This window comes from Hypanus sabinus, chromosome 25, assembly GCF_030144855.1.
Source record: "Hypanus sabinus isolate sHypSab1 chromosome 25, sHypSab1.hap1, whole genome shotgun sequence".
Lineage (NCBI taxonomy): Eukaryota > Metazoa > Chordata > Chondrichthyes > Myliobatiformes > Dasyatidae > Hypanus > Hypanus sabinus.
Window position 1 is genome coordinate 16,784,021 of NC_082730.1, and position 25,188 is coordinate 16,809,208.

General features: G+C 41.1%; 1 protein-coding gene across 3 annotated transcripts in view; it reads right to left on the minus strand.

Moving 5' to 3' along the window:
• The window catches only part of etnk2 (ethanolamine kinase 2), a 76,821-nt gene that overhangs the window by 28,646 nt on the left and 22,987 nt on the right, over positions 1-25,188 (minus strand). For all 3 annotated transcript variants that reach the window (XM_059950171.1, XM_059950173.1, XM_059950172.1), the window contains exons 3-4: positions 9,211-9,351; positions 8,202-8,344 (exon numbers count right to left, since the gene is read on the minus strand). In XM_059950171.1, the coding sequence (XP_059806154.1) occupies positions 8,202-8,344; positions 9,211-9,351 (284 nt within the window). The remainder of the gene's footprint in view (positions 1-8,201; positions 8,345-9,210; positions 9,352-25,188) is intronic.

A 25,188-nucleotide genomic window follows, 5' to 3' on the forward strand; every position in this document is an offset into this window, starting at 1 on the left:
TAGAATCATGGAAGAATGCTGTAAGTAGAGTCAATATTACCAGGAAAATCAGATGCAAAAATCTCTAATTTTAAAACGGCATGCATTCTTTAATTATGTTTATACAAATTCCAACCCGGTTGCTTTCTGGTGTTCTGTTGGTCTTACCCCCTCTTTGACAAAGCAGATGGTATTCTTGACCAGACTTGTTTTCCGGCAGATGTTAAGGGTGCTGCAGATTGTCTCAGCTATTGTCCGGAGGACCTGGTCATTACGCCACCAATAATGGCAATCGGCAAGAGCTCTGGGGCAGCAGCTCAGAATATGCTCCAGTGTACCAGTCTTCTCACAGAGGGGGCAAGCTGGTCATTCTGCAAGGCCCCAGCACTGCAGGTTGGATGGGCTAGGAAGGATATCATTAACAGCATGGATAAGGAACTTGATGTGGTGTGGATCCACCTTCCAGAGATTGTTCCATGTGATTTTTCGCTCGAACACCTGCTCCTATTTGGTCCAGGCTCCTTGCTGTTTCGTTGCCACTGCTCTGCTGGTCCTCTCCTCCACAGCTGCTCCTACTTCATTCTGGACCAGTACATGGCTCTTTCCCTTGTACTTCGTCAAAATAGGGGACTTAAAGGCTTCCAAGTCCAACTCTTCCCTTGGTGACTGCCCCCACTAGCACTTTGTGGCACAGCTGCGCCTCAGCTTCTTCCACTGCATCTTCTGGGTACTGTGGGGTGCTTCCTGACCCTGCTCCTCCTCTGTCTCACCAGATTGGGAATCTGCACATTGTGGTGCTCTCTGTTGCTCTTCACAATTCATCCTTGACCGGTGGGTTTTCAAGCCTCTCTGGTTCTTACAAATTTTGTCACTGTATACTTGCTGTTGTTCATCCATTGCACTGGGTTGGTAGCCTTGTATCTGTCCGGCTGGGAAGCTCTTCCGCCACCCCCCTCCCTCGGACTTCCCTGGGGGTATCTTAGTTATGGAAGGGAGCATGGAAACTCATCACAATGTTACGAGTGAGAGAGTGTCAGAGTGAAAAGTACAAAGTTCCAATGGACTATCTACCCAAGACCCATAACACTTTCTCATAAGTCAAGAAGGAATAGCAACAAGTAGTCATCATCGAGAAGATTGAGGCACGTGAGGCTCCCTGCCCCTATTAATTTTTGATAGGAGCACCATCAAGAGTGTCCTGTCTGGTCGCATCATTGTGTGATATGGACACCGGAAGGCATTGGACCACAAAACTTTAGAAGGTGGTTTGAAACTTGTATTTAATACTTGTGATGTACCGATGCAGTTCACTCCCATCAAAGTTTATTTTTGTTAAAAAGATGTGTAGTTGATGTTGTATTGCAGGCACTGGGTCAGACAAATTATTAAACTGCACAGTCTCACACTCCCTAGCAAAGCAAGTAAACATGCTTACCCTTTCCTCCCCAGAGCATATCTAAACTGAATTCCAACATTAAAAGGCAAATCATTTTGTTCCATAACGGAAATGGAATACACAGTTTCTGACATTAACTGAATATATTAGTTGAATATGATCCTGATGAATAAAATTAACTTGTCAGAGGCTAGAGCTTCATAAAAAATGGGATCTAAAACCAGTTTATCCAATCATGAGGAAATCTGCAGATGTTGTAAATCCAAAGCAAAACACCTATGTTGGAGGAACTCAGCAGGTCAGGCGGTATCGATGGAAAAGAGTACTGTAAACAACTGACGTATCAGGCAGAGGTCCTTCATCAGGACAGGTTAAAAAAAAGATGAGAAGTCAGGATAAGATGGTAGGGGAGGAGAAGTAGTACAAGGTGGCAAGTGATTGATGAAACCAGAAGAGGGGGAGGGGTGAAGGACACAGCCGGGAAGTTGGTTGATGAAAGAGATAAAGGCTGGAAGAGATGGGCCAAAAGTCCTGTTTATGCAGTAGTGTTCAATTGCTCTATTTTGATATCAAAAAGCAACAATGCACTTAAAAGACAGATTTCCCCTCACTTATGGTTAGTAATAACTGGAATAGCTTCGTGTGTTAGGCCAGGCAGATAAGAAGACAGTTCAGGTAACTCATTTCATAGGTTAGGTGGCCGTAAATGGGTTAAAAGTCAGCAAGTAAAATACCCTTGTATTACTATCCATAGGACATGCCGAACACTTCATTCTTGAAATGTTCTGAAATGGGAAAAGCCAGTAGCCAATTTACACAAAGCAAAGGTCCCTCAGGCACAGATGAGTTACTGAGTTACAGCTCTATCATGGGCACTAGCCTCCATAGTATCCAGGTCATCTGCAAGGAGAAGCGTCACAAAGAGAGTGTCCATCACTAAGGAACTCCACCACCTACGCCCTCTTCTCATTGCTACCATCAAGGAGGTACAGAGCCTGAAGGCACACAGTCGACAATTCAGGAACAGCTTCTTCCCCTCTCCCATCGGATTTCCAAATGGACACTGAACCCATGAGTGTTTCCTCACTACTTTTTATTTCTTTTCCTTTGCAGTATATTTAACTATTTAATATATACATTTACTGTAATTCAGTACTGCTGCCGCAAAGTTAACAAATGTGATATTACACCCATTTCTGAATGAGAAGATCAGAAAACCTGCTTAAATGACCATGATGAAGAGGTGAAGTCCTGGTGTGTGGTGATATTAAGAAATCCTTTACAAAAAAAAAGTGAAGATCTGATGTAGGATTATTAATGATCATGTTACTGAAATGCCATCCAGCATGACAAGCTCAAGTGTCTACTACAATTTGAGCCATGGCCAAAACTGATAACTAAAAAAGAACAAGAACATTTAGTTCTGAGCCACTTGGATAACAACCCATCTACAAGTTAACACTAGCCATCTACTATAACCTCATAACTCTCAAATTCCTATCTCACGCTATTTTTATTTACAAATAAATTTCCAAAGTAAAAGATTGGATTTCATATTTTCTCCTGCTTTGAATCAAGAATTGGCTTTCTCACGCTTCCATGGTCACATTTTCAGGTTTTATTGTAAGGACTCATTCCCATCTTTGCCCCCAGTCCCATCCCCACAATACCCCATGAGAGAAAAGTTTGTCTTTGTTATCTGCTTTTCCAAGCAAAGGAAGATCAAACAGAACATTGTTGTTGAAGGTGGTCTGCACCCAAGTACCTGGTATGACATTAAAAGTCGCACTGCGTTACAAACACTGTTCCTGTATGAAACTACATTGCTCCTCACACCATCCTGTCACTCTTTATAAAAGTAATAAAAAATCCCAAAAATCCCTATTCAAATCATGAGCTTTTATATAGAAAAGCAGGTAAACAGTTAGGAGTACAAGTTTTTCACTGAAACCTTCATTTTCATTTCCAGTGGATCATTTCTTGCAAGAGGGATAGTCATTAACAGTTACAATCACATTTGTATTTTGCTTGCTTAAGGTGCTCCATGTTTGAAGTCAAAGATGGCATAAAAGCAAAAGAGGCTTTTTGAGGCATTGATGAGGATCTACCCCACGGTTGAAATGGCTAATATGAGGGGGCATAGTTTTAAGGTGCTTGGAATCAGGTACAAGGGGGATGTCACAGGCAAGTTTTTCCACACAGAGTGGTGAGTGTGTGGAATGCACTGCCAGAGAAGGTGGTAGAGGAGGGTACAAGTGGGTCTTCCAAGAGACACTTAGATAGGTAATATGGACCTTAGGAAAATAGAGAGCTATGCGGTAGGGGTACTACTTGGCAGTTTCTAGAAAAGGTTACATGGTCGGCACAACACTGTGGGTTGAAGGGCCTGTAATGTGCTGTAGATTTCTATGATATATGACAGCAAAAAAATAATGGGAAGGTAGAGGATTGAGAAGCTTTTAAAAACTAACAGAAAGCCACTAAAGAGCCATAAAGAAAGAAATTATGAACTATTAAGGCAAGTTAGACAATTATATAAAAGAGGCTACTAAAGGTTTTTTCAGATATATAAAGAGTGGTAAGAGTGGCTATTGGACTGATGGAAAGGTAGTAACGGGAAACAAAGAAATGGCAGATAAACCTAATAGGTATTTTGTGTCAGTTTTCATTGTGAAAGACACTAGCAGAATGGCAGAAATTCAAGTGTCGGTGGGGTGGGAACCCCAGAATGAGTGCAACTGGTATTACGAGGGAGTAGGTGCTTAAGAAGCTAAAAGATTTGAAGGTAGATAAGTCACCTGGAACAGATGGATGACACCTCAAGGCTCCGAAAGAGTTAGATGAAGAAACTGTGGATGTATCAGCAGTGATTGTTTTAGAAACACTAGTTTCTGGAATTTCAGTTTCCAAAACACACTAGTTTCCAGTTCTGGAGGACTGGAAAAATGCAAATGTCACTCCACTCTTCATGAAGGGAGGGTGACAAGGGAAATTATAAGCCAGTTAGCCTGTCTTCAGGGATGGGAAAGATGTTGGAGTCTATTATTAAGGGTAATATTTCTGGGTACGGTACTTGGAGGCACATGACAGATTAGGCCAAAATCACCAAGGTTTCCTTAAGGGAAAATCTTGCCTGAAATCTGTTGAAATTCTTTGAGTCAGGATAAACAAAGGAGAGTCAGTGGATCTTGTTTGGATTTGCAGAAGGCCACCGATAAGGTACTGCATGAGGCTGTTTACTCAGGATGTGTGCAGCACAACTGGCAGGTGTGTTTACTGACATTTTTAATCTCTCCCTCTATCAGTGTAAAGTGTCCTCCTGCTTCAAATTATCCACCATTGTCCCTGCACCAAAAAAAGACCAAGGAAACATGCCTAAACGACTGGCTTTCTGTCAGACTCACCTAAATAATAAGCAAATGCTTTGAGAGGCTGGTCAAGGATTATATCTGCAGCTTGCTACCACCCAAAATGGACCCCCTACACTTCGTCCACTGACACAACCGATTGACAGATGACGCAATAGCCACTGTTTTGTTTTGGGCCCCTTTTCTAAAAGATGTGCTGCCATTGGAGGGGCCAGAGGAGGTTCGTGAAAATGATCTCATGAATAAAAGGATTATTACCATACGAGAAGCTTTTAGATGGCTCTGAGCCTGTTCTCCCTGGAGTTTAGAATAATGATGGGGGATCTCATTGAAACGTATCAAATTCTGAAAGGCCTAGATAGAGTGGATGTGGAGAGGATGTTTCCTATAGTGAGAACCAGAGAGCACAGCCTCAAGAGGGACATCCATTTAAAATAAATGAGGGAAAATTTAGTTAGCCAGAGAGTGTTAAATCAGTGGAATTCTTCGTTGCGTAGGCCCTGTCATTGGGTATATTCAATGCAGAGACTGATCGGTTCTTGAATAGTAAAGGTGTCAAATGTTACAGGGAGAAGGCAGGAGAACAGGATTGAGAGGGACAAGTCAGCGATAGTGGAATTGCAGAACATACTTGATGGGCTGAGTGGTGTAATTCTGCTGCTATGTCTTATGGTCTTGTTTTATTACCTGCATATTCACTTCATTTTGTACTGTGAGCCTCACTGATTGACAGAGTAGACAGCCCTTTTTTTGCTTGCTCTCTAGGAAACATCTCCACAGCCCTTCCCTTTATGGAATGTCGAAGAGTCAGCTAGGCTGTGGCTATTTACAGCTCATCTTGCCACACTCCGGGCCAACATTAAATCCAACCCTGCTGCTGTCAAATACTTTGGGGGGGGGGGGGGGTCCTTGAAGGTATTGAACTGTTTTCAAAGCATCCAGCTCAATCTGTGCTTGATTCAGACTATTAGCAATTCCAAACAAATGTTGAAAATAACTTTTTCCCAAAACTTCTCCTTCATTACTGCAAATCAGTTACAAGTTGGAGGAGCAACACCTCATATTCCATCTGAATAGTCACCAACCTGATGGCGTGAACATTGATATCTCTAACTTCCAGCAATTCTACTCCTCATTCCCTCTTTAATTCCCACTCTGGCTCCCCTCTTACCTCTTTTCTTCTATTCAACTGCCTATTGCCTCCCCCGGTGTCCCTCCTCCATCCCCACCCACTTGGCATCACCTATTACTTTCTAGCTTGTACTCCTTCCTCTCCCCCACCTTATTCTGCTTCTTCCCCCTTCCTTTTCAGTCCTAATGAAGGGTCTCAGTCTGAAATGCCATCTGGTTATTCACTTCCATAGATGCTGCCTGACCTGCTGAGTTCCTCAAGCATGTTTTGCGTGAGGCTTTGATGTTTTGCTTCTCCCTGTATTTGTCAGCTCTTATGATTATACAGCTGCTGTGTCCAAAACTTATGAGCTGGCTTTCCCATGTTATGTAGATCGATTACAGGCTTAGCATATAGATCAGCAGCACAGTGGCGCAGCTGGTAGAGTCACTGCGCAACAGACACAAGTTCAATCCTTACCTCTGCTGTGAATGCAGATTCCACCTGCCCCTTGCCATTTCATGCAGTTGGTGGGTTAACTGACCACTACAAGCAATCCCTAATGCAAGTGAGTGGTAGAATCTGGCGGGAATTGGCAAGAATGAAGTGAGAGTTAAAATGGAATTAACATAAGATTAGCGTAAATAATTGGGTGATAGCATGGATTTAGTGGGCTGATAGGCCTGTTTTTGTGCTGTATCACTATAATAATTCTTTCCAACCATCAAGGCTTCACGACAGCCTCTTCCACATTAAAATTGGGCAGGCCTACAATAAACTATTTCAAACCTACTCTAATTGTCGCAGCCTGCAGCAGTCAACTACATGGCATCATATATCATAGCCAGTTATCTTAGTCCCAGCTCACTGCTGCAGGAGTGGGTCACAATCATTTTCATGACTGAGTAATATCTTGGTGAGGTCTCTTGCCATTGGTCCCCGTGATTTGGAGCCTTTCAATTTTTTTGCCCTTATGGGACTCAAAATTTCTCACCATGCTTCTTTAATCCAAAATGGGCATTACCATTTCTGTGGCTTTGTGTATCCCTTATGCCTGCAGTAAAACTTTCCCAATTTTTAAGCCACTTCTCTGAACATTTCCTCAGATATCACATAAGGAAACATCAATTCAGTTTCAAGCTAGCCATCTGATTTCACTACTATTGCACTACATGTGCAGTATGTACTTTTCTACAAACTGCAGTGTCAAAATGCCAATAGGATTTTGTAAACTCAACTCCTAAGAGTCAATGGCAACAGGCACAGAGGACATCCATCAATGACAGGACCCTTCCCCATTACAATCATAGAAACAGATCATTGCTCCTTGATCATTACAAGGCCTTCACTTAGATGGCAATGATTCAAATCAACAGCTTACAACCACTTTTGCAGGCACAAATGATTAAATACTGGCCTTGCCTTTGCTATCCATATCCCATGCAAGTCCAACCTTTAAATCATAGCAGCACCTTCAGTCCACCCGAACTACACTGCAACTCTCGGCCCTACTCTCATTCCACAAACTTACTTTAACAGCCCAGTTTGGAGAACAGCAGCAAAATCTAACAATCATCACCATGCAACTGTAATGCTCACATCGGTGATCCGTTAGCAGTTTCGGACAGGGAACAAACTGCAGCATGTGCTTGTTGAAAGCAAGGTTACGTGTTACAACACAGCAACAAACCAGACAAGTGGAGGGTGATGATACCCATGACTGCAAGACATGCCAGTCAGAAAAAATAGAAGTGTGGTAGTAAAAACTGGTAGTGTGCAAGGGTGCTGCTACTCACAAGATATTTATCAGTAAAAACAGTACGTGGGAAGAAAATTTAGGGCATTATATAGTGAGTAGGGACCAATAAAACCATGATGTGATGCTGTCAGTAATCCAAGGTTCAAGTAGGTCAACAATTAAACAAAGTTACTGACAAACAGGAGGCCAGAGTACATCCAGTCAGATCATATTGCGATTTGGTGCTTATAATTAATTCACAACAAGTAGAATTAGTCACATCCTCACAGGCTCCGATGTCAATGGTACGGAAATCCAGCTAGCATCATTCATAAGATGACCTAATTAAGAAATTACCCATTGTACACAAGCTTGAGATTGGATATTTGCCCAAAGAGACAGTCAAACAAATGGCTTGATCTGCAGTCTCTGGTCACATCTTCAAGAATCACAGATTGCTGTCATTTTTCTCTAGATGTGGTCGGCACTCATGCCTCCAAACTGACATGCCTAGTGAAAATATATATTTTTTTTACATGAAGGCTCATCAGACCACAATGGAAATTATTTTGAGGCAGCTGGCCTATTTCTTTGCCTTGTGGGCCTCACCTTCCTTTTCGTTGTAGATGATGTTCTTGCAAAGAAGATCATTGTGGCAAAGTACTGTGGGAGAGTTCAGCTCCGACAGGTACTGTTTCATCCACGTCATTTCTCTCTCCAATGTCTGCAAAGGTGGCACTTCTTTCTGAATCCTGAAGCAAAGTCAAACCCAGTTTAGATTTCAGTTCCACATTTTCTTGATATTAATCACTTAATATTTTAATCATTTAAATTCAGTTGCTAAAGCTGCCTGGTGGGATTAAAGCTAGCCTCTTGGAATCCACCATGATTACCACCAAATGGCTATATCCACAAAAGCAAAAGCTTGCCTTTGTTTAACTGTACATTGCTTAACTTGTTAGTCAGTTCCGTTTATAGTCATACCCACCAGGGTGCAATGAAACTTCTTACGTGAAGCTCAGAGTAAACATTATACATGGTAATATTGGTTAGGGCTGTAGAATTTTTTTTAATAGTTTAACTTTGCTTGAAATGCAATAAATGCTTGAATGTATTTTTTATATAATCAGATATACGTGCATTTGTTCTTGTTGTTACAGCTGCCTCTATTTCTCTGGAAACTTTTGTTTCAGTGGTGGGTGTTGCATTACTTGAATCTGATTAATTGATTTAAGATGACCACATCACCATTGTATTTCTCTCCTCCCTTGCCTCCCCTTTCTCAGCTCTTCTCCTTCGTCCTTTCTTTCTCCACATGCTTCTCCCTCCCTTTCCTAACACTTAGGAAAACAATCGTAAGCAACAATTTTTATGCCTCATTCTTAATTTTCAAAGAACCTTTATCAAGATATATGTATGTGTGTGTATAATATATTCCCACTATGGAATTGTACAAGTCACTATAACCAACAGGTTAAAAAGTCTTATTGTATGCAGTAAATTGATCTTCAGGAGCCCAGTTGATTTGGATAAACTACTGAGTTTCTCCCAAACTTGAGCATCTCCAGCATTGGGTGTGTGTAACTTTGGCTAAATTATTGTATGGTTGAAAACATACCTGGTGTTTTTGGCTTCTGGTGTGAACTCAGTGGAGACAAGAGCCATGTACTTGTGCATTTTCACCCAGAGATTGGGTTTAGGAATGCAGCCATTGTGGGCATGAATAGAATGAATCCTTGCCAGTTCAGTCGCTATGAGCCTGCAAAGAGGAACAAAGAACACAAGTTATTCAATTTATACCAAGAATAGTTTCAAGAAAGTCTTTCCCTTTCATCAAGGCATTGACGAATCAGGTTTAGAAACAGAGGCCTTTAAGACGCTCAGCCATTTGATAACATGATCTGTGCAGCAACATCATGTACCCATCTTTGATTAATAAATACCCATCAAACTTAAACTGGCAACATTCCTGGCCTGAAATTTAGCTTGCAGAAAGATAAACTAAGAAAAAGATCTGATGAAGGGTCTGAGCTGTGACAGATGCTTCCTCACTTGCTGAGGGTTTACTAGCATTTTCTGCTTTTATCTGAAAATGCCAGCACTTGCAAACCTTTTGGTATTTTCCTGAATTATGCAAAGCTCCGATTCCACAACCTTTACTTCAGCTGTAAACATAAAAGCCTGAATTTCATTAAAGCAGAAATTATCTCAAATTCCTTTCCACCACCGCAATCACTACTTCTCGTCTGATACCACTTTAATCCTCTTCCCGATCTCTCTCCAACTATCCTTTTCTCATAACAAGGACTTTCCTTGGATTTCCAATGTTTCCAGCTTTTCACCATTATGTATTTTCTTTCGACTTTATATTCAAATTGAGTGGTCATGTATTTGTCATAACTTTGGAAAATTAAAACCATTCGCTGATTTGTTAAATTCTTTATAACATTAAGCATCCAACCATATTACTTATGATACATTTTGATTTACTTAATTGAATTAATTTTGGGTTGTCCAGCACAATCCTTGCTGATTTGATTTGATGCAAACACATTCCTCGGTATGTTTCAAATGTACACGTGGCATATAAATTTAATCTTCTTTTGATGTCAGTGATTCAAATGCAGCATTGCTCAAGTGTAAGCATATTATCCTTCTCATTTCATACAAGGAATCTGAGGCAGGATCTAATTAGAGACCACCAAATGTGGCTTTGTCAGAGGCAGGTCTTGTCTTCATTTTCTCTACAACAGAACATTTTATTCCTCAGTTATTGCTTTTCCCTTGTATTGTGTTAATGCGCTGATGAGATGAAAGGCATGCAAAACAATATTTTCAAAAGCACCTGAGTACCACAAGGCAATAATAAACCTATTTCCAAACCATAGGTTGGTCACCTGACAATTCCAGACAAAAATCAAAGGCATGAGTTGAAAATTAACTCAGAAAAATTTTTAACCAGTAAGTGACAGCTAACATACCGTAGGTTTGAACGAAACATTGACTTCCAAATGATCTTTTGTGGTATTGTAATAGATTTGGAGAATTTTTATTCACTGCAAACATGCCTTGCTAAGCCACCCCATCCCAGAGGCACAAAAGTGAAAGACATCCTCAGTCAAGTGCTTGGCTGTTATACATCTTAAAGTTGGCAAGTTATTTGAATGACAGGCTTGCTAATGTATAGCCTGCTTACAGCCATTAGTACTCCCAAAGCACTAAACATAGTATAGGAAACAACCTGATAGCAAGCAGTGCAACACTGACCTGCAAACCCATGTTGATTTACATTGACCTCGTCATCGTTCGGATGAAAGATGAACGTCTGCTGAAACAAATCTTCTACTCCCAGCTTAAAGAAGGCAAACGTAAAAGAGGCAGACAACAGAAGAGATTCAAAGACATCTTAAAAGCCAACATGAAGAAATGTAACATCGACATCAACAATTGGGAAACCAATGCCAAGGAAAGGAAACTCTAGCAAGCCATCATCCGAGAAGGAACAGCAACTTTCGAAGCCAACAGATGTGCAAAATTGGAAGAAAAGAGAAGAAAATGTAAAGAGAGGCAGCAACAACCAAAGCCTGATCTGCCATCTGGAACTACCTGTGCTGAATGCGGAAGAACTTTCAAAGCCAAGATTGGACTCATAAGCCACTTGAGAACCCACAAATAGATCAACAGAACGAAGACCATCATCCCCGACCTCGAGGGATAGCCACAACGACAATCGGATGAGATGTTTGACAGGGATTTGATTTAACATCTCAAGGGAAAGGCAGGACATGCCCTCTTCACACTGTTACCATCAGGACCGAGGTATAGAAGCCTGAAAGCGGACACACAGCAATTCAGGAACAACTTCTTCGCCTCTGCCGTGGACAGTGGACCCATGAGCACCACCTTGCTTCTTTACTTCTGTTACTTTGCTCTCTCTCTCTCTCTCTCTCTCTCTCTCTCTCTCTATATATATATATACACACACACACACTTCATGTAAATTTTCCCCTCTATATTTATCTATCATGTATTTCATTGTACCACAGCCATGAAATTAAATTCCATGACATATTAAATCTGATTCAACAGAGGGTCAACATTCCATTACATGAATGCCCTGGAACCTGCTCATGTTTCCAGAGTAGATTCTAAAGCAGAGGTTGCAGAAACAAGGTTGCCCAATTAAACTGGCTGACACTAACAAGACTTTAGTAAATGACACGAGTATAATGATCAGTGGCATCTAAGCTTTCTGCACTGCGCACATGTGCCTGAGGAAAAACTTTACATTTATTTGTGCCATTCACATCATTATAATCGATGAATCACTTCTGAAGAGCTGTTTTGAAGGCAAAACCAGCATGGATTTCAGGTCCTAAGAACAGTGACAAGACAAATAAGCTCATTGCCTGTTGTGCTGGTGCCTATTCACAGATAAGACTATAAAGCCTGGGAGCAAAATTAGGCCATTCTGTCCATCAGCAAGACAAACTGCCAAAGGATTTCCTTCAACCAACAAGCACAAAATGCTGGTGGAACACAGCAGTCCAGGCAGCATCTATAGGAAGAAGTACAGTCAACATTTTGGGCTGAGACTCTTCATCAGGACTAACTGAAAGAAGAAATAGTCAGAGATTTGAAAGTGGAAGGGGGAGATCTGAAATGATAGGAGAAGACAGGTTTGGGGGGGGGGTTGAAGCTAAGAGCTGGAAAGTTGATTGGCAGAAAGGAAACAAAGCTGGAGAAGGGGGAGGATCATGGGACCGTAGGCCTAGGGAGAAAGAAAGGGGGAGAGGTGCACCAGAGGGAGATGGAGAGCAAGCAAGGAGTGATTGTGAGAGGGATAGAGTGAGAAAAAGAAAAAAAAGGAAAAATAAATAAGGGATGGGGTAAGAAAGGGAGAAGGGACATTAATGGAAGTTAGAAAAATCAATGTTCATGCCATCAGTTTGGAGGCTACTCAGACGGAATATAAGGTGTTGTTCCTCCAACCTGAGTGTGGCTTCATCTTGAAAGTAGAGAAGGCCATGGAAAGACATATCAGAATGGGACTGGGACATGGAATTAAAATGTGTGGCCACTGGGAGATCTTGCTTTCTCTGGCAAACAGAGCATAGGTGTTCAGCGAAACGGTCTCCCAGTCTGCGTTGAGTCTCACCAATATATAGAAGGCCACACCGGGAGCACAGGGCACAGTATATCACACCAGCCGACTCACAAGTGAACTGTTGCCTCACCCCTGGAAGGACTGTCTGGGGCCCTGAATGGTGGTGAGGGAGGAGGTGTAAAGGCAGGTGTAGCACTTGTTCTGCTTACAAGGACAGGTGCTGAGAGGGAGATCAGTGGGAAGGGATGCCGGGGGGGGGGGGGAGAACAAATGGACAAGGGAGTCCGGTAGGGAGCGATCCCTGCGGAAAGCGGGGGGGAAGGAAAGATGTGCTTGGTGGTGGGATCCCGCTGGGAGGTGGCAGAAGTTACAGAGAATTATACATTGGACCCGGAGGCTGGTAGAATGAGGACAAGGGGAACCCTATCCCCAGTGGGGTGGCGAGAGGATGGAGTGAGCAGATGTGCGTGAAATGGGAGAGATGCATTTGAGAGCAGAGTTGATCGGGGAGGAAGTGAAGCCCCTTTATTTAAAAAGAAAGGCATCTCCTTCATCCTGGAATGAAAAGCCTCATTCTGAGAGCAGATGCGGCAGAGACGGAGGAATTGAGAGAAGGGGATGGCATTTTTGCAAGAGACAGGGTGGGAGAGGAATAGTCCAGGTAACTGTGAGAGTCCTTAGGCTTATAGAAGACATCAGTAGATAAGCAGTCTCCAGAAATAGAGACAGAAATATCAAGAAAAGGGAGGGAGGTGTTGGAAATGGACCAGATAAATTTGAGGGCAGGGTGAAAGCTGGAGGCAAAGTTAATGAAGTCAATGAGCTCAGCATGCATGCAGGAAGCAGCACCAATGCAAAGGATTTCCTTTATTTTTTTCAAATAATGTTATGTACTGTTTCCCCAGCTGACAGGATTTCAGTCTTGTACATCTCAATAAAGGGCACTGTTCCAGCTTCACTACCTTCCTTAGCTCTGCACGAAAGTGTTAGATTATGAACTCATCTTTGACTAGCAGCAAAATTTATCTGTAGTGGTCCTACTGCATGTCCCCTCCACCCGATTTCTGAACAAGCTATGAAGACTACATAATTCTTTTTGCATTTCTTAATTCCTTACTGTAACTTTTTATATTTTGCACTTTATTGTTGCCACAAAGCAACAAATTTCACAATATATGAAAGTGAGAATAAATCAGATTCTGAAATTCAGCACTTTAGTTTCAGAGATGAGTTTGCTACCCAATGAGTCAAATTAGAATGAGTACAAAGGAGCCAAAAGGCTAATAGTGAGAATAATAGTGATTTTTGAAAACACCAAGCTGTAATGCAAAAATGCCTTACTGCAAAAACAAAAGTGAATCAATAATTTCATAAGGGTTCTGGACCGATTTGTAAAGGGAAAATTCCATCAAGAAATACAAAGTCAATATGAAGCTCAGTCAGACAGCCCTCTCCAAGTAGGATGGGTCCCAACAACAACCTCCAATGCTGTAGAATTTTTCAACTAATGAAGTAAATAACTCCCAGCTATTAAATAGAGAATGGACCCTGGCATTTGGTAATTTGTTGCAGCCATTGAGAGAGGAGCTGCCTAGGTGGCTAGGACAACAAGAGCTCCCAAGGTGGCGGCACAACGCAGCTTGCAGCGGCCACTCCGGAGCTGATATCTGTTATTTGTTAAGCAGGGTGCCATGTGCAATCCTAATCTGATGAAAAACGGACGTGGGAGCACGGAGGAACATCCGGAAATCTCCAGGAAGGCCTTCTTTCGTTGCTGCTGCTGCTGTGAGGTTCGGATCTCTGCTGAGAACAACAGGCCCTCAGTCGTCGGGGTCGCATTGCTGCTGGCCGTTGGCAGGGGCGTCTTAATGCACTCAGCAGAGAAGAAGCTGTGCCAGAGGGTATGGTCGGAGGCTCGGAGGTTCGACGGAGTCCGCTGTGGTCAGGGCACTGGGGAGCTGTCTGCGAGGCTGGGTCCGACGGAGCTATCATCGTATGCTGCGCCTGCGAGGCTGAGTCCGGCGGCGCCTTGGAAGTCCATAGCGGGGGTATTCCTTTCTGCTGCCTGCATGGGATGACGAGTCTATTGGGACCCTGTCGACTTGTGGAAACTGTGCGGTGGTTTCTTTCGAACTTAGTCTTTTAAGATCTTTGGACTATTTTTACTGTGCCCATGGTCTGTTTTTTTTTAATCAATCATGCTATTGTTTGCACTGTTGTAACTATATGTTGTAACTATGGTTTTTGTGCAGGTCTTGTAGCTTTAGTTTTTGGTTTGTTGGGTGCTAGAGTTGGTCTCCTGACTTGGTGTGAACGGGTAGTCTTGTTTTGTCTGGTAGGTTTGGAGCTCCGAAAGGAACGTGCTAAGATGGTAGCGCGATATTAATACACAGCAGCCTCTCCAGATGGATTGGGGATTACCAAACATTCTGTGGATTTTATGGTGTAGTCTGTTTTGTCATGTGCTTTTGTGATATCATTCTGGAGGAACACTGTCTCATTTTTTAACTGCATTGCATTTGTGGTTTCTAAATGACAATAAACTGAAACTGAACTGAACAATACCAGCTAGGATGATGGCAGAGCAGAAATGGCAGAAGTTACTGGGAATAGTTCAAAAGGTGCAGGATAGATGTGTCCCACAGAGGTAGTGCTCAATTGGCATTGGTAGGCAACTGTGGCTGACAAAGGAAGTTAGGACTTCTCTCCCTTTTGCTCTTTCTAAATTGCCGAAACGAATTGACAACCCGATAGTTAAACATACATTGCGTATATGGTTTCAATTTCGGAGATTTTTTGGGTTGACTCAATTCGTTTTAAATAGTCCTATTGTATCTAATTGTTTTTTTCACCCTTCCATTATAGATTAAGCTTATTCAGCTTGGAAAACTAAGGGATTACTAAGATTTTCTGATTTATTTTTAGATAATTGTTTTATGTCTTTTGAACAATTATCCAACAAATATAACTTGCCGAGATTTCATTTTTTTAGATATTTACAGATTAGACATTTTTTAAGTTCTGTACTCTCTACGTTTCCAAATTTTGTGCCTTCAGATACTTTGGAGAGTTTATTTGAATTAGACCCTTTTCAAAAAGGGCTTATTTCAAAACTTTATAATATAATTATGAAGATACGTTCAGAGCCTCTTTATAAGACTAAACAGGATTGGGAAAGAGAGCTTAGTTTTAGTATTTCTAGTGAGAATTGGGATAGAATTCTTCAATTAGTTAATACATCATCGTTATGTGCCAAACATTCACTAATACAATTTAAGGTCGTACATAGGGCCCATATGTCCAAGGATAAATTAGCTCATTTTTACTCTCATATAAGTCCTATTTGTGATAGATGTCATTCTGAAATTGCGTCTTTAACTCACATGTTTTGGTCGTGTTCATTTTTGGAGAAATATTGGAAAGATATTTTTGATATTATTTCTGCAGTTTTGAATATTGATTTACAACCTCATCCTATTACCGCAATTTTTGGTTTACCAATGTTAGATTCACTGCATTTATCTTCTTCAGCCCGTCGAATGATTGCATTTCTAACTCTGATGGCTAGAAGATCTATATTGTTGAATTGGAAAGAAATTGATCCTCCCACTGTATTTAATTGGTTCTCTCAAACTATGTTATGTTTAAATTTAGAAAAAATTAGAAGTGGTACTTTTGAGACTTCTATTAAATTTGAAAAGTTATGGAGACCATTTATTCAACATTTTCATATGATGTAATATGACCCTGTGCCAAGTTCATTTGATTTCCCAGTTTTCAGCTTATGTATTTTGAGAGGACCGGAAGTGACGGCATTGATGAATACTTATTTTTGTGAGATATTATAAACAGCCCGTTTTTTTTTTCCTTCTTTTTTGTTTTTTTTTCTTTTATATTACTTATTAGTTATAGTTATTAGATTAGATTAGCTAGTTCTGCATTATATAAATTTTTTTTTGTTTTTTTTCTTTCTTTTTTCTGTTTTTTTTATATTATACATTATGAAATATTTAAATTTACTATGTCCATACATATATCTTATGGCTTATGTCTTGGTAAACTCATTTATATTGTAACTATTATGTATGTTTTTTTTTCATATGTAATGGAATGTCTATGTTGGTAATTTCTTTATCAATATATCATCTGTATTCTGTCCATATTACTAATATTAATAAAAAGATTTAGAAAGAAAAGAAAAGGAAGTTAATTCTGCATAAAAGTCATGGAAAGGGCATACAAGGTTCAAAAGTGAGTGGGAAGTTGGATGATTGGGAAGTTTTTAAAATCCAACAAAAAAAGCTACAAGAAGAGAAAAGATGTAATATCAGGGCAGACTAGCCAATATAAAGCAAGATACAAAATATTTTTTTCAGTTATGTAAATAATAAAAGGGAGGCAAGAGGTGATATTGGACAACTGGAAAATGATGCTGGTGAGTAATGGGGTACGAAAAATAATAAAACGGCAGATGAACTGAATGGGTACTTTGCATATGTCTTCACTGTGGAAGACATTAGCAATGTGTCAGTGGTCTGTGAGTGTCCGGGAGCAGGAGTGAGTGCCATTGCTATTACAAAGGAAAAAGTGCTAGGCAAACTCAAAGGTCTTAAGGTAAATAAGTCACCTGGCCCAGATGGACTACATCATAGAGTCCTAAGAGAGGTTGCTGAAGAGACAATGGATGCATTGGGCATGATCTTTCAAGAATCACTTGATACTGGCATTGTCATGGAGGACTAGAAAATTGCAAATGTCACTTCACTCTTTAAGGAGGGAAAAAGGCAAAAAAAAGAAATTATAGGCCAGTTAGCCTAGGCTCAGTGGCCGGGAAAGTGTTGGAGTCTATTATTAAGGATGAGGTTGAGGTACTTGGAGACTAATGACAAAATACAACAAAGTCAGCACAGTTTCTGTAAAGGGAAATCTTGCCTGACAAACTGTTCAAGTTCTTCGAAAAAGTAACAAAGAGAGCAGACAAAGGGGAGACAGTTGATGTCATTTATTTCCATTTTCAGAAGGTGTTTGATAAGCCACATGAGGCTACACGAGATAACGCTGAGCCTTTATGAGACACTAGCCAGGCTGCACTTTGAGTATTGTCAAGAGTTTTAGGTCCCATATCTCAGAAAAGATGTGTGTCATTGGAGAGAGTCCAAAGGAGGTTCACTAGGATGATTCTGGGAATGAAGGGGTTAACACATAAGTTGCATTTGGCAGTTTTGGGCACTGGAATTTTAAAAAAATGGGCGGGGGGGAGGGGGGTGGTAGAATCTCATTGAAACCTGCTGAATGGTGAAAAGACCAGATAGGGTGGATATGGAGAGGATGTTTCCTATGGTTGGTTGGGTCATCCAGAACTAGAGGGCACAGCCTCAAAATTGAGTGGTGAGCTTTTAGAACTGCGGTAAGGAGGAATTTTTTTTAGCCTTTGAGTAGTAAATCTGTGGAATGCTCTGTCACAGACTGCGGTGGAGGCTGAGTCTGTGTGTATATTTAAGGCGGAAGTAAATCGTTTCCTGATTGGTCAGGGCATCAAAGAATATGGTGAGAAGGTAGGTGTATGGGACTTAGTGGGATCAGAGATCAGCCACGATGGAGTGGAACAGCAGACGTGATGGGCTGAATGGCCTAATTATGCTTCTATGTTTTATGGCCTTAAGATACGAGTAAGAGAAAGTTATTCAACTTGAACAAAGACAACAGGTATAAAGCTACATGAGTGCATCTATGGAAAAGAGTAAACAGTCGACATTTCAGGCCAAGATGTTTCACCAGGACTGGAAAGAAAGGAAGGGAAGAAATCAGAATAAGAAGGTGGGGATAGGGGTGGAAGCAGTACAAGATGGCAGTTGATAAATGAAACAGAGAGGGGGACAGGTGAAGTAAAGAGCTGGGAAGTAAATTGGTGAAAGAGACAAGGGCTAGAGAAGAGGGATTCTGATAGAATACAGAAGACCATGGAAGAAAGGGAAGGGGAGGAGCACCAGAGGCAGGTGACTGGCAGGTAAGAAGAGAAGGCAAGATCTTACACATTATTGTCTGCCTGTACTGCACCTTCTCAGTAGCTGTTATATTTTATTCTTCACTGTTACTCCTTTACCTTCTAGTGCCTCAATGCACTCTGTAATGATCTGATCTTGGTACACGTGACAACAATAAACCAGAGGTTCTCAAGAGCTTGAAACTACTCAGTCTTAAGAGGAGATACGTTGCAAGCATCCCGATGTCCCTGTTAGTCTAAGCAAACATTAAACAGAAGAGATAACAAGCCACAGAAACAAAGTGTTCAAACTTCAGGGGTGAGGTACGTTGACAATTTATGTCCATTTGTTTTAAGTAGAGAGTTGCAATCTGTCCAGGTAGGTGGATGTGGGCTCAGGTTTAAAAACTGAATGATCATTCAAGTTGCAGTCAAAGTATACACCGTTTTTGCCAGATGCAGAATCAGTAATTATGCTCTGCCTACCTGGGAATACAAAAAAAATGACACAACTTCTATATGATAAATTATTTAAATTGGTAATTTGGTTTATTACTTTCACATGCACTGGGATAAAGCACATCTTGCATATACTTTTTATAGAAATAAAATTATTACAGAATGCAAGGTCACAATGACCAAGATCGTAAGGTCAAGAGTCTTATCTTACAAGAGTCAATAGACTTATAACAACAAGCAAAAAGCTGCCTTTGAGGCTGGTGATACATGCTTTTAGGCTTTTGTATCTTTTGCCCAATGAGATTGGGGCGGGGTGGAGGGAGAAGAGAAACAGGTGCCCTCGTCCCCCAGAAAGCCACTGCTCAAGCATTATCAAAGTTTTACATCCCTCTAGGATAATCATAAGATATTGAGATCAAACCCTTGTGCTGAGACCATACTCTAAACAATCTAGCCTATTAATCCTCCTCAGAGTGGACATGCAAATAACATCACCTCAACTGTTGTGTTTGGTTGATTCTCTGCTTAATCTTCTCATCCCAATAATCTATCTTGCCAAGGCAGGTCGTAACGTCAGAAATCCTTTAACTTTGCATGCTAAACTCCTTTCAACGAAAGGCACATCATTTGCCTTCCAAATTACTTGCTTTACCTACATGGTGAACACTGATACAGAAGCCTAAGGAATGAATTACCAGAGTAGAGTTCATGCTCACAAAAACATCTCTTTCCTGACAGTATTTCTGGAAAGATGATGATTTACCTCCACTAGTTTTGTGACAAACGAGGGAACTTCAGACTCTGTCTGAGATGGGGCACAAGGTGTCTCATATAATGGGTGGGTGTGTGGTTGCATGTGGCACTCTCTTTCTGTTGCAAACTCTGGGTTTCTGCATGCTCCTGTTGCATGGCCACAAGGATCTCAATAACTTTCAGAGAGCACCTTTTCTATTAAGAGAAACCACAAGCCACAGATTTCTAACAGTCTGCGTGGATGTTGACTTTAAGGAAATTTTGAACTTATCTTTGAATACTTTGATGGTCTTGTAATCTCCTCTGACAACTGAGCCTATATTTTGGGACTCTCTGACTTTCTACATAGAATGATGTGGTCTGCCAGATATAGCCAAAAGAAAGCTGCAGTCTCTAGTAATACACGTATTGTCCTGGGAAAACACAATGACATTTATTCACGCCACCTTCTAGATTTATTGGGAGAACAGAGCAATGACAAAAAAGAAAAGCTGATGATGCAGAACCACATGCAGACTAAATGTGTACAATATTGAAATTACTTGTGTAAGTGCATTGAAAAGTTTAGTTTACTAGACTAATATTTGGAATGGGCAGGTTACCTCAAGAGTAATGTTTGAATAGACTAGACTGCTATCCATTGTTCTCAGAGGAGAATTGATTGACACAAGAATCTGCAGGGCATTCAGAGTGGACGGAGAATGGACATCACTTATAATAAATAACAAGTAACCCATTTAGAGGAATAGATAGAGTGGACAGCCAGCGCCTCTTCCCCAGGGCACTACTGCTCAATACAAGAGGACATGGCTTTAAGGTATGGGGTGGAAAGTTCAAGGGGGATATTAGAGGAAGGTTTTTTACTCAGAGAGTGGTTGGTGCTTGGAATGCACTGCCTGAGTCAGTGGTGGAGACAGATACACTAGTGAAATTTAAGATTCTACTAGACAGGTATATGGTGGAATTTAAGGTAGGGGGTTAAATGGGAGGCAGGTTTAAAGGTCGGCACAACATTGTGGGCCGAAAGGCCTGTGCTGTATTGTTCAAAAAATATATAAAGTAGAGGTGGTGAAATTTTCTCTGAACCTCATAAGAATTGTGGAAGAGTCTGAATATTTTAAACAGTGAATTACTGAGTGTAGGCAAGTATATGGAATCAAGGGTTATAATCAGGTTAGCACAATTGCATTGAGTATTTCCACAATTAAGTCATATGTTAATGTGCTTCTCCAGCCTGAAGAGCTGGGAACCAGAGATCAGGAAGGCATGGGGTTCAATTCAGTTACAATTGGGTTCAGGAAGAAGTTTTCACTTCCGGGTAGTGAAACTTTGAATTCTCAATGGCAGAGAATTGAGGATGTTCAATGAATTATAGTCCTCAGGGCAGCACAGTAACACAGTACCATAATGCGATTACAGCACTAACAATCTAGGTTGAATTCCGCCGCCGCTTGTAAGGAGCTTGTATGTTGTTTTCAGAACTGCATGGGGTTCCTCAGGATGCTCCAGTTTCCTTCTATATTTCAAAGATGTATGGGTTAGTTGGTTACTTGGTGACATGGATGGTGCAAGCTCTTTGGATAGAATCAAGTCATTAAGAGACAAGATCAAAAAAGAACCAAGTCAACAAAATTGGCCATAACCGCATTGGAAAGCAGGGAACCTCGTCCCCACCCCCCTTTAGATGCTGACTACCCAGAATTACTGTACAAGATTAATTTTCCTCCTTCCCTCCCCTCAGAATTGTCAACCATCCCATACCAGCCCTATTTTGCAGCACTGACTAACACGAACAGCACCACCAATGCCCAACTCTCCATTCAATCCCACTCTTTCTGATCAGGCACCTATCCATTAAATTTTCTTCAAATCCTGCAAGCCACATTGTACTTGCTCTTTTCCTTCACCATTTCTGCTCCAAACAGTGTACTTCTAAGGCCTGTGATCGCTGCTGGAGCGATCTCTGTCTGGCAGGGCACAAGGGTGTCACAATCTGGCTGGCCTCCCAATGGGGAGCCTGGTAAAATAAACAAACACACATTCTGTGGACAGTCATTAAAACTGCACAACACTGCACAGTATTCCAGGAAAGCTGGAAATGTCAGAAATCCACCAGCTCCTTGGAAACCTCACCTGAGTTAATGCCAGAGGCACTGAATCTACCAACCTCACCACTAGTGGAGGAAAGTATCATTTTGTTACCACACTTCTCCAGCTCCTGCTCTCAGATAAATCACTGGACTTCTGCTGCTCAAGTCCCCCATTCAAAACAAAATCACAAATTCAAAATAACATAAATTCAAAATAACATAATTTCAAAAGGTTTGGGGGTGGAGGTTTCCTTCTGTCAGCCCCTCCAACTCTCAAACACACTCATACTACACTGGTCACGCTTCATCTTCCATTGCTGCTCTTTCACATTTATAATACTGTTTGTTTTATTGTAAGGGTAGAATGTCACTGGAACTGTCTTACATAAATAGGCACCTTGAAATTTATGTTAGCCTGCCAGTCTTCAAGCAATGCCACTCAGGGAATTGTGTTAATATTATCTTGTGACTGAATGTGGTGGATCATAACTATATGTATTTTGCACCCTGGCCCCAGCAGAACAGTGTTTCGCTTAGCTGTATACATGTATGGCTGCCTGACAATGAACTTGAACACCTCATTTCTCCCCTTGAAACTTACAAGTCTGCTGATAACGCCATGAGGCTTTTGAACTTTACAACTGTAAGAGTGGAATGCTCCAATGCTCACTTGCACCTTAAAGATTACACGACTTTATAGCAACGTGGGAGTTGCCAATGGGCATTCAGCTCCACAACCTTTGTTACAATGAAGGCTAGAGCAAACAAGCAGTGGTCAAACTATAAACACAAAATGGTAACCTTTTCAAAGGAATACCTTAAGAAGATCAAAGGGTTAGGGACATAATGCTATAAATGAATAATCCTATCTGTAAGAAATTAAGGATGCAATTGTCAAGTTTATTTGCTTTCAGTAATTTTACGAGAAGTGATTTGCCACAGATTTAGCACCCTCTCATATCTCCACCCAGTTTCAGTATTTTATTAAATCTGTGTCTGACAATTGCTGTGAAGGCTTCCTACTGTGCAGTGATGTAGCTGGAACTGATACCATTAGAAATGCTGCTTGATTGCTGGCCAGAATGACAACAATCAACAATATAAAGCACTATGGGAAAGCAGGTTTCCAAACCTTGTAATACACCCATCCACATCCACTGTTCGTGATACAGCCAAAGATTACTGTTAGTTTCCAGGGATCAGAGATCTTGGATGGAATGCCCCAGTGCAACTCTTAAACAATAATTCAATCAGAATTAGATTTATTAATTAAGGAAAACTCAATTAACAAACTGAGGAAGAAATATTATAGATATTATAGAAATATTATAGATGAGGGAAAAGACCAAATAAATAGGGCCTCTGGGAACATGTACAAACATTTCTGACAACCCTTCTTAATGGAAGGGCAGCTAAATGAGTAAATATAAAGAAAGCCCTTGAGGATAACACTTCACACATGAAGGCCAATGGCCTGCTGAATGTATCAAAAATAAATTTCCTTCCCAGAAGAAAAACTTCTGCCATCATGACCCAGGAGGGAGTGAGCAATGGAGTCACAGAGCACAACAGCACAGAAAATGGCCCTTTGACCTATCTAATGTCCATGCCAAAACGTTATTCTGTCTAGTCCCATAGATCCACACCTGGACAATAGCCCTCCATACTCCACCTGTCCATGTACTTATCCAAACTTCTCTTAAATGTCGAAATAGAACTCACACCCACCATTTCCTCTGTTTAGTGACACTGAGAAGTCCCTAAACTGAGTATTACTTGTCAAAGGGAATTCTGTAATCTAAAATGTGGCCATTTTCTTAGCAAGGCATGCTGGGGGGAGGAGGTGATTAATAGTGGCCCATCTTGTTGCAAGGTTTGGTTCTGCCTTTCATTTCTCCCCCTTCCTTGTTTTATTTCAAATTTGGCTAAGGGTTTGTGGTCTAGATGCAGGTCGATGAGCCAAGGCTAAACAACGGTTCAGCATGGACTATACGGGCCACAGGTCCTGTTCCTATGTATAGTGCTCTATAGTTCACTTCCTCCTGGGTCATGATGCTAGTATGGCCAAATTGTTTGAAGAGTAAAGAGCTAACAAGTGAAATGAACATTTTATTTCTGAGAAAAGGATTCAGAAGATGATTGGAATAATTCTCCAAAAAGCTAAATGTTGTTCCAGACTTTCAGTTTGCAATCTGTTTTCCACTGCTCAACAGATCAAAAAAAAGAGAAAACCCATATCCAGGGCCTTCTTGACAATTTGCAATCCTAAAACAAAGTAACCAACAGAAACCTCCTACAGAAATCAAAATTTAGCAGAATAGTGATTTACTTAGTCACCTAACATTCCAAACAAGTTAGGTCCTTAGGCCTGTAGGAAGTTGTTGGCACCCAGCCAGGTTTGATAGCTCACGGTGGAATGTGGATGGGTTTATTGAAACACTTCCCAACATATTCCATAAAACTATAAGAGCACAATTAGGCCATTCTGCCCATTCAGTCTGCTCCACCTCCATCATGGCCAATTTATAAACCCTCTCAACCCCATTCACTTGCCTTCTCCCTGTAACCTTTGAGGCCCTTACTAAATCAACCTTAGTGTTAAACATACACAATGACTTGGCCTCTATTAATCCAGCAAGTCAACAATCCAAAGGAGTAAATGGGATTTCACCAGTTGGAGGATGAGAGGTGACCCAATAGAGGTGTACAAGATGATGAGATGCATTGATCATGTGGATAGTCAGAGGCTTTTTCCCAGGGCTGAAATGGTTAACACGAGAGGGCACAGTTTTAAGGTGCTTGAAGTACAGAGGAGAATGTCAAGGGGCAAGAGTTTTTTTAAAAAAAACAGAGAGACTGCTGAGTGTGTGGAATAGGCTGCTGGCGATGGTGGGGGAGACAGATACAATAGGGTCTTTTAAGAGACTTCTGGATAGGTACATGGAGCTCAGAAAAATAGAGGCCTATGGGTAACCTTGGGTAATTTCCAAAGTAAGTACATGTTTGGCACAGCATTGTGGGCTGCAGGGCCTGTTTTGTGCTGTAGGTTTTCTATGTTTCAGTCAAGCAGCAAGCGGTTTTCTGGTCTCATTGAGCTTGGTAATCCCTAGAAGTGCTCAACTCCAAAGCACATTGGCAGACACTCCATATGCAGATCAACAAATATATTCATTACTAAGCTAAAACAAATCCGGGCATAACACT